The sequence below is a fragment of the Schistosoma mansoni genome, chromosome 6, assembly GCF_000237925.1.
Source record: "Schistosoma mansoni strain Puerto Rico chromosome 6, complete genome".
NCBI lineage: Eukaryota > Metazoa > Platyhelminthes > Trematoda > Strigeidida > Schistosomatidae > Schistosoma > Schistosoma mansoni.
The window spans coordinates 12,891,122-12,902,123 of NC_031500.1; the positions used below are offsets into that span (position 1 = coordinate 12,891,122).

Genomic DNA, 11,002 nt, shown 5'->3' on the forward strand with positions numbered 1-11,002 from the left:
ATAAAACAGATAAGCATATGTAATTTAGACACAGATCTACTTACCCCATAACAACTGGGAGTTATTATGTTTTGTTGTAAAGTTATTAATGATAACTTTTTAGTTGGCTAATTTTATAGCACAGAAAATTTATATGTGTGTATAGTTCAATGTTAATAGAAGATATATTATAAAAAATTTACACTTAAATTATTATGCACTATGAAAGTCATGAAGTGTGATAGAATAGTTGCTGAGTCGATTAAAACATTTGGTTTTCGGTTACAGTAACCTTAATTTAGAAACTCACTATATCTACTTAAATTTGATCAACTGGGTATTGGTAATAGAGTAGTGGTAACACTATCTAACAAACAAACAGTACGACGGGAAATCAGGTATATCCACATATAGTTGGCCAGTGGATTATATCAAATGAAAAATTAAACATATAGGTTTAACTATCTAACTAGAACAACAGTGATGTGAAATTATCAGGATAAATGCCAGAATATAAAAAAAGTAGTGGCGGTATCAGTGGTAGTGGGGAACATTAAGAAATAGATAATACGACTCAAGAAAAAAGTCACATAAAAAAACTAGAAGATAATTTTCAAACTCGAGATCTAAAGGATGACAATGAGCGAACACACCTATGTCATTGTGGTTAATTCTAAACTACATTATCTAGCAACATCTTCAGTCATTGGTTACGATAATCGCGAGGACCTCAACTTGTTAATCTTCATTTGCTAGCATTGTTTTATTCAACAGCTAATGCCTCTAAATGCTATGATACAGACAAGGGTAAGATAAATCCTATCTCTTTTGAAAAGTGTTTTCGTACTGTCATATATTTATAGTCACTGTCAAGGAAGTCCTACTCACTACTTTCATGTAGTGAAGATTTCATTTAAGAAAATATGATGACAAGAAGCGAACGTCCGGCGCTTAAGTAGAATTGGTGGATAAAAGTGGTCTGTCTACGGGAATTGGTAAACCCCGATTTCAAAAAACGATATAAATGGGCTCAATGATCCCATAGAAACGAATAATGTATGAACCTATTTTGGTCATAGGCTACCATGAAACGATATCTCCTAACGTTATTTCACTATCTTGTGGGTTAGACACTTGGATTCGGAGCCTGAACATTATCTAGTACAAATATAAATTATATTTGTTTGATGCCCAGTTGTACCAGCTATTATATGAATTAAACGAACACATAAATCCTGAGCTGATGCCAACTATTTTTCAACCTACTCTTTCCTGTACTAGTAAATACCACAAGTTGTACCTTGAAACAAGTCCTGAACTGGGTGGATTCGCTTGATTTTTATTTTCACAGGAATAATACATTGATCTCAAAGAACAACGAGACATTATTAGTAACATAATGATGAAATACGTTTATGACAAAAAGACTGACAAAATTGTAGGAAGATAAGGACGTTTTAAACAGGATAAGCATTCATCAATAATAGTTACTATATTATTTAGCAGGAAGTAGTATATAACGACTGAATTTATTTACACTGATATCATGATATTTAAACAAGGCTGAGGGGAAGTGGTCAACAGGTTTCATGCTGTTTGATAATCGCCAACAAGATGTACTTGCAATATTGAGGGACGCGATGCTCCCTGGTGGATTGGACCCCGTGTCACTGAGCTTAGTCATCAGAGACGTTACCACTGAGTTGCTTTGGCAGCGATTGACCTCCTGTAGGACCAACCGATGATCAGTCAATTGTTAAAATTCCATTGCATTCTGACTACAATATTGGATTTATTTTATAAATTCATCCAACATATTTTTATAGTGCAGTTATTTAAATGCAACTAATAATCGCTGCAAAGAAAATAGTTGACATCTCATAAACCATATTATTTTTAATTACAAGCCAGGCTCCATCTTTTATCGTGCCATGTTTTAGTGAACTATGACGTTTTGGCTAGCGGAAGAAGGTAGCGAGCATAATGGTTATCAACTCACGTATCATCAGTAAAAAATCTTCCGATGAGGCACAAAATCTACCTCAGTTATACTGAAGCCAAAATTTAATTAAAATGAGAAATTACCACGAGGGTCGTGTGTATTGCTGAAGAGTCCTGCCCTAGGACAAAACAGCCATCTGATACCTCCTAGTTTTCAATGCTTTCTTAACTAAGATCAGTCCGTAATGTTAACTATACAAGATGTATTTAACCAGAAAAAGGTTTTTAATTAAAAACCATTATCAATCAGTTAAATGAGCTCGACTTTCAACGAATAAGTTTCGAGTTCAAACTTTGATCCACTTACTTTAGTCTGAAAGACTTGATAGTATTACTAATTCTAGTTCGAACAATATGGATCAAATCTAACAAGAATAAACTATTACATTTTGTAAATGAGTTTGACTTGAAATTCAATTTTATCTCATTGAACATAATTCTTATTTTTAATTCATCTAGTATTCATCAACTAACATGTTTTCAAAAATACACGAAACGCATGTCCTAGATTCCATTGCTGACAATCATCTAATTCCACTTATAAAGAAAAAAAACAATTTTCCAGGAACATTAACTTCATCATAGAGCAAACAAAAAAATGAAAATAAGTTTTACATTAAGAAACCTAAATGTTTTACGCAACCCGAAAATGATTTCAAGTACAAGATGTATTCGTTGGTTTAGGGTTTCAATTGAGATCATGAACCAATCAACGTTTCGTCGCGTGAAACCGAGTTTCCTAGGTTCCAGTCCCGCGTCGTAAATGAGCAATGATAAGGAGACTCATACAAGGGCGAAACGTCTGTCCAGTGCTACTAGGTTTTTAATGGTAGTCTAATATTGATCAGTTCATGATCTAAATTTAAATAGTTAACCAGATGACTTGCCACTAAAAGTCTATTGCTATATTATTGACTTTAAAGTCTCTACATCATATACACAGAACCGGAAAGCGGCTATGGTTAATAAGAATAATCATAATAATGACAATATATCTTTCCTATAAAATAGTTTTCTCCAAATAAATTCTTTTGTTTTACCTCATGTAATGGATAAGCAGCTGAGAAAATTCCATCGGAAATCAGTTTAGTTATGCCTAGATTTTTTGTCGCCATTACATACAACGAATTAGCTTGATTTGATGATCCTGAATTTTCATCTGCAAGATCATGACTTGTTACAATATCACCTATTTATATGTTTTAACAAAAATGAAAAACAGATAAGTACATAAATAGTTAAAATAACTTATCTCGACAACTTAACTAACAAAATATGAAGATAGACATGTTTTTTTCCAATGTTCAATATAAGTACCATGTCTGGCACTATTGGGCATTTGTTTACTTTATAGGCCCCCAAATGCCCTGGTACGTCCAAGAGTGGGGAGAGTCCGCTCTCCTTCTCCAAATGCTCTCACATGGCCACGCGTATATAGCCTCTGCCAGGCAAGTGATACTCACTGCCTTCTCGTAGCGGCGGTGTTGTTTACGAAATTGAGAGGACGAAAACCGAATGTCCAGCACTTTAATCGGGTTGGTGGACACGGAAAGTCCACCTAGGCTAGTTGGAAAACCCTGATTCCAAACCAATGGTGCACATGGGCTCCAGTATCCTGAGGGAACAAATGGCGTACGAATCAATTGTTGGTCACCGACTACCATCGGACTGCATCTCCTCACGATGCTCCACTGCCTTGTGGATCAGACCCTTGGGTCAAAGGCTCGGAGTGTGACCCCTAAGAAAACCACCTGCTTCGGTTTGGGCACCTGAGCATTATCACAACCCTCACACAAATCAAATGAGATTTGTGCAGCACATATATATCTGGTGCCCCTTTGTACTAATATTTATGTGTTTAAATAAATAAATAAAAATTACTTTATATGTTAGACTTGGATGTAAGAGTATAATTTTCACTGTGAACTTCATCTTAATCATCTAAGACTATTTAGATATATTTATCTATGAACATGGCACTGTAGCGCATCCCAACTTGCGGGATGAAAGAAAACAAATGAAATGAAAGTTTCAAATTAAAATGAAATCCACAGTGAAAATTACGCTCTTATGTGCAGCATTCACCTATTAGATAAACAGGAAAATGCTAAACGTTGTACACATATTAAATATTGAGAAGCAGATGTATTGCAGATTCACGGACACATATCCTAACCACCAAAAAAACAAACAAACAGACAAATGGTTACAGACATATTGGTATACTCAAAGATTATTGTCTTTAACGCAACTTATAACATGTTTTCAGTTAAGATTGGATTTACAGAAGTGGCGACTAAATACTAATCCAACTATATGCTATATCAAACAAATAATTAGAGTTGACTGTTAACCAATTTTTACTTCCATGCCAAATGTTTAATATTTTAGACAATAGTTTGTATTGAATAAAAAGGAAGGTAAATCTTGTCTCTTTTTACTTGCATTAACTACGCAATACATTCATTGAAGTTTAGGAAATGTTAAAAGAAGTGAACAACGAAGAATTATTGAATAGTTAAAGTATTCACATTTTAATTATTGGGTTAATTAACGTGAAATACCATCAGTCTTGATTGGGGAAAAGACAGGTGAGAGTCAATAAGAGTTCCATTCTCGCTCACATGGTGGACACCGGATATCAAGTTCAGTTGAATAAAGCTATTAACATTGTCCGGTATATTTCATCAAATTCACCAATTGGTTTACGACTTCATCTATTGCATATTGTTGAAGCTGTCGGAATCCATATTAATAAACCCAACTTTTTCATCCAAAAGAAATGTGTACAACATCTTTCTAACTTATCAATCGGTATATGAGTGAAGTTTTAGCTGAACTTAGATTAAACTCTTTCTCTTAAAGATATTCAAACAATTTTCTAATTTTTTCCACATTTGTATTTTTACATATTCTCAACATTCGTCTCTTGATTCTTACACAACTACTGTGATACTGGCCTTTCATCGATATGTTATGTTAGTTCTTTTTTGATATATTATGTAATGTATTAACTGTTTAATGTTTCGAGTAATTACTCTTATTATTATAATCCTCTTTCATCCAATTGCTCAATATTATTTTACAATCACTGTGACATAAGATTGTTACGTAACGCAACTACTTAATGAGTATATATATATATATATATATATATATATATATATATATATATATTAGTGTGAAGCCCCAATGAAAAGTTAATTAGAGAGAAATTCCTCCGCTCTATTCGTTCTTTTTACTAATCTATCTACTTCATTCTGTACAGTAGGTAAGTGATTTTATATTTTAAATTTTAAAAAAATCAGACTAAGGCCAAGTGCACTGAATTAATTTGCATCGATTAGTTAATTCAACATCATTAGACGTTGGTTTTCTGTTAATTAATATAGACAAAGATTATTACAGTTAGATACGGTTGAGATAGTTTTGATCAGTACAAAACCTCGTATAACTTGTAGCGCCCCCAAATGCCCTGGTACGTTCGAAAGTGGGGAGGGCCAGTCCTCTCTCTCTCGAAATGCTCTCACACGGCCACACGTATAAAGTTTCTGCCAGGGAAGTCCTACTCACTGCCTTCTCACACCAGGAGTGTTGTTTACGAAATTAAGAGGACGAAAAGCAAATGTCTGGCGCTTCAACCGAATGAAACCTTATAGTACAACAGGAATTTCTCACCAATCCGGTAGATATTTGAATTATACGAACTTCGATTGGTCTCCTTGATGGAGATTGGATTTAGGCAAATCGAAATTGTAAAATGATGATAGGTGGTTGAATTTATTCAACTTTAATGACTACTTCAACAGTTAACTGTATCAATAATGTGAATCAAATAGTAGTACAAATCGATAATTATAAAACAAATGAACTTCAATCTATATCATAAAATACTCTCCCACTCTCTCTCTCTCTCTCTTTCCCATGAATGTACTATTACAAGACTAATTTACTCGACAGCCAGTCCATGATCGCTGGAAAAATAAAAAATATGAAACAAGGAGCTGATCAATGAGACATTATAGTTACAAACTAATTATATACATGGATATAGATAGATAGAAAATCTTACTTATGCTAGGTTCATATAGATCTTCAGTATTCACTAAATCCTCTGATTTATAACCAGTGCGCCGTAGAATATGATCTAAGACAAGAGCTCGTTCAACTGCAGTGAAAAATTCATCTTTATTTTCTGGTATATCAAATCTATAAATGAATAATAAAAGATTACGATATATATATATATATATACATATATATATATATATATATATATATATATATATATATATATACGAAATGTTCAGTTAATTGACCTATATGAGAACAATGATAATGATAAGAGAATGACAACCCATCCTGTAGATTTATATAGAATAGATGGATTGTAGCTAGCACCGGAATCCAGCTCTGCTCTATACAACTTGTGACAAAAAGACTACATTAAATTAACTGGTACAAGATGTATATATCCCAACAAAGGTTGGTCAAAATTCAGCCCTGAATATCAATCGGATAATTCAAACACTAAACTTCGGAAAAAAACAGTTTGAAAGAACAAATTATATTGAACTCAAGAATTAGAAGAAGGAAAATAAGGAATTTCACCACTGTAACATTTCAACCAACTATCTACTACTTTATCCACTATCTCTAAACTTCGATGAAGATCATTACGTAAGCTCCGACAAAGGAGTATAGATCTACCTATATAGATCACATAAACAGCAAATGGCTTTATAAAGTGATGATAAGTTTAGATCTGTAAGTGCCAACGCTTTATTCAACATACTCATACGTCAGCCACTGTTGCACACTTAGACATGCTGTCGTTATGCACACACACGTCTTAACTCCCTCAGTCGACGAGGGTTTATTGCTTCACCAAGAAAATATCTACTATAAAACATATATATTTGCAGTCTAAAATATGTTCATACATCTTAGACTGATATTATTTACTCTCACTATCTGATATGAAAAAAATAGAAAAGGAAAAGGATCAAAAACAACCAAGATTAAATTGTCTACCTCATAGACTGACTTAAGTGATACGACCATTAAGAATCAAGAAGTACTGGAGAGTTGTTTTCCCTAGTATAGGCCCAGAAGACTAAATATTTGGCTTTCGCTGCGAGAACTAAGCGTCCTGGATTATAAGCAGAAATGACGGTGCTTCGATGTTGCCTTGAGGCAATATCGAGGCGATAAGCACAAGATTGCAGGGAATGTTTGAACAAACAATATAAAAATGAATTCAATGTCCTGGGTCCGATTCTCGGTGCGATCGTGGAAACGCACTATGTAGAAGTCCCATACTAGGACTAAATAGCTGTTCAGTGCTTCCTTGTTTTCAATGATTGTTTAACTAAAATCGTTCGGTGATGGGAACCATGATATGCAGCAGTCTTCACAAACCTCATGAAGTGAAAATCAACATTAATTTGTATATACCTTATAACACTAATAAAAAATGTAACAACTTACAAGTATTGCCTATTCATCGAAAATGGCCAAGTGTAACATGTATCGATTGGTTTGATAATATTTTTGTCCATTCGTAAACACTTAAGAAAATCTTTAAAAACAGACGTTTTAGGTGTTGGGTTTACCAGCTAGTTAGAAAATGAAAACAAAACAAAGAACTAATGAACAAATAAACGTGTTTTTTCTTTAAAAAAAAGTAGGTAAACTACATACTAATAGGACAAATAAATTGTGACCAGCAATGGAATTCAGGATGCCCATTTCGTCCTACTTGGGACTCATCAGCCGGATGTACCTGAATTTTAGTATCAATATTCTTGTTCGGACTGAAATTCAATACTTTTAACTTTAGACGTTAACACTCTATCCACTAAGTCCAAACAGCCACTAACTTATTTAAAGGGTATGATGTTACAAATAAAGGTTTGAGTTATCCCGTTGTTGGTATTCAGAACAAAACTTTGATTAGTCTTACATGTATCTTGTGGGTTTGACTCAATGTAGTTATTTTGTCCTAAGTTTTACAGAATAGATGGATAGTATAATAGTAGTTGAAGAAAGATCCAATGTAGAAATATAATAAAAATTAATGGATTATTATGTGTGATTTAAGATATTAAAAGGCATAACAATAATTAGAAATTTGACATGGGAAACAAATCATAAAATTTATTTAAGGGAGATACAAATAGATGATAAAACCCTATTTCTTTTAGTCTGTTGTTTGCACATTAGAATATTCGATTACAAAAACTGGAGACTGATAAACAGTCTTTTAAATTACAGGAATAAATCTCAGCGTATAACGCAATTGCATTTAAAGTGACGGATGCTAGGTTCGAATTCCAGTGTGAATAATAATAACACTGAGATGTAGGCATGTCCAGCTGACGAATTAAAAATAAGATAATATGAAAGTCCTGGTTTTCATTGATATCTATTATGCAAACTTATCAAAGTTTTAAATATTAGTTCAAATGATTTTCTACTGATAGCAGTTAGAAAAGAAATGTTTTTTTAAAGAAGACGAAAGAAAAGTCGTAAACGATTTAAGCTAATAGGTATGATTCAGATAATAGTCGAGTAGCAAGATTGTTGTAGATACATGATTTGCTATTCTTCATAAACCATAAGATTTAAATTACGCTAACTATGAAACCTTCTTGCGTATATTTTTACACATCAAGAAGATTCTTTAAAATACTTATTTGTGTGGTTACTATAATATATGTTTGACTATGAATATACTCCCAACAATAAACTCACTATCCCTGTTACTGTATCCGTCACATGATTGATAAATCATACAAACTACTATATCCCCATACAGCCGAGTTGGAATGCCAGAAATTCAGATAATTAGTTACAATTACGTGTGTTATTGAGGTTTATAATTCAGTTTTTCCAAGTACATGACCGAGAAGCAAGATTGTTGCGCAACAATGTTAACTGATTTGTAATGTATGAACGGTGAAAGGCACATCACCAGTATGTGATAAGTTGAATTATACAACTGTTTATTAAATACCTATTAAACTAAAGCTACAGCTTTTACTAAACTTTTCCTAATCACCCCCTCCCCCTTTATTTCTCAATAATGTAGTTATTTGATTATGTAAAGTATACTTTTTGGTTCCTTAATTCAACATGATGCGAGAGGTATAATAATATTCAAAACTTGCATACTATTAACAGTCGAATCATAGGACAAAGCAAGAATTTTCATCAAACTGCCGTTCTTGATGAGATATTTACTACACTTTTATTAAATAAGAAATAGACCCTAGTATACTGAACCCAAACCATATTCATCAAAATAAAATGTGACCGTGACAAAAGAACCTTTCTGTAAAAAGGGTTTTGGCGCGTCATATTTAGACACACTAACGCAGAAACCTAGCATGAATTATATACTCTGGACTAATGAGATTTTCCTATGATTTGAAGGCTAAACATGATACCTTTATGTTTAAATCTTAGTAGGTGAAGAAGCTTTTAAAATCGACAGCTCGTTAATTAGACTACAATTTAATTACTGAACGATCCTGTAATATGAATTTAAAAGCGTATGATTTCCATTCAGATGACAGACAGTTGACTTATCAATAAGCTCTTTTCGGATGGTAGACTACACTGAAATTTCAGAATACATCACAATCAATCATTTGATGAACTAAACTGGATAATTGATAATAGCGATCAAACAATACTACTCGGCATAAAAAATTTGAAAAAGATTATGGACATTCATATGATATTAATTGCTAGTTGGTTACTGGCTCACTTAAAATAAACATTTTAATTCGTGTCAATCACATGTAAACAACGTAGGACCTGAAATAAACGTGGATCGGTTCAATTTAGCACATTCCAGTTCTAGCATAGATCGTACATGAGAAAGAGAGAAGTGGAGTTAACGAAAATGAATTGAAAATAGAGATAGAAGAGAATTTAGGAAACAGATAAGAAAAAAAGTTAACAAACTCGAGTCCTATTGAGATTGGGTCGGTAACTGACACTTTACGGTTGTGTTATGTTCCTCGGCGTCCAATTCAGACATACACACTTCCTATACGCTAGCTCAATCAGTTATACAAGTGAGAAAACTGAGAAATAACCAGGTTTTATTTGGCAAACTGAATGAACAGATACACAGATAGTTGCAATATTTACCTTTGTCCTTCTAACTCAGACAATAACATGTACGCTGAAGCCTTGACTAAGAGCACAATAGACTTTCCCCAGTAATGTGTCTCAATCATAATTTCTCAATTACGATTTGATCTAAAGATAACATGCGAGTACTTGTAAGTTATATGCCTAAAATTAATTACCCAGTTTATCAAGAAGAACACTTCGTTTTGAGAAATTTGAAGAAATCAGATTAGAAATGTGTCCCGATTAAAATGGCTCAACTGTGTTATCAGAAACAGACGAGCCTGGTCATAGCGGCAGAATAAATGTGAAGATTTAGATATGACCTGTGTAGACGCTGATGCTACATTCATTCATAAGATGATCAAACTTGTATATGTAAACAACAATGCGATACACTAAACCCAAAATAAGTTAAAGTGAATAAGTTCATTGTAGAAAGCAAAACAACATATCAAACTGATCTATAAGTATATATAAGGGTAATTTCCAAGATATTTTACACCGTTTGTTTAATCATACAATTAGTATGATCATTATCTCACAAATGAAAGAATAAAAAAAACACAATTGATTCAGTACATTACAAAACAACTCTCTATATTACTGACAAGATTAACTAAACAAAAAATAGTTTAAAAACTCTTTTATGCTGACGAGACTGACTGACTGACTGACAAAACTACATTGAAATCTATTGAACAGAACACCAATTCAATGAGTTTTGTTGAACTCATTAAACTTTTCACGTAGTTTACCTCATGGAGCCAGTCACTAGTGAGCATATGATCATTATCAGAAGGGGGTTTTTGTGGAGATTTAGTATTGACTCACGCTTTCAACTATGAAAATACTAAATCTCCACAAAACCCCCTTC

General features: G+C 33.1%; 1 protein-coding gene across 1 annotated transcript in view; it reads right to left on the reverse strand.

Annotated features, from left to right (window-relative positions):
• Smp_141530 (putative anoctamin) overlaps positions 1-11,002 on the reverse strand; it is a gene marked incomplete at both ends in the record, with an annotated part of 60,068 nt that overhangs the window by 33,143 nt on the left and 15,923 nt on the right. Inside the window, 3 exons of the mRNA XM_018798306.1 lie at positions 3,021-3,169; positions 6,053-6,189; positions 7,471-7,598. Coding sequence (XP_018653261.1) covers positions 3,021-3,169; positions 6,053-6,189; positions 7,471-7,598 — 414 coding nt within the window. The remainder of the gene's footprint in view (positions 1-3,020; positions 3,170-6,052; positions 6,190-7,470; positions 7,599-11,002) is intronic.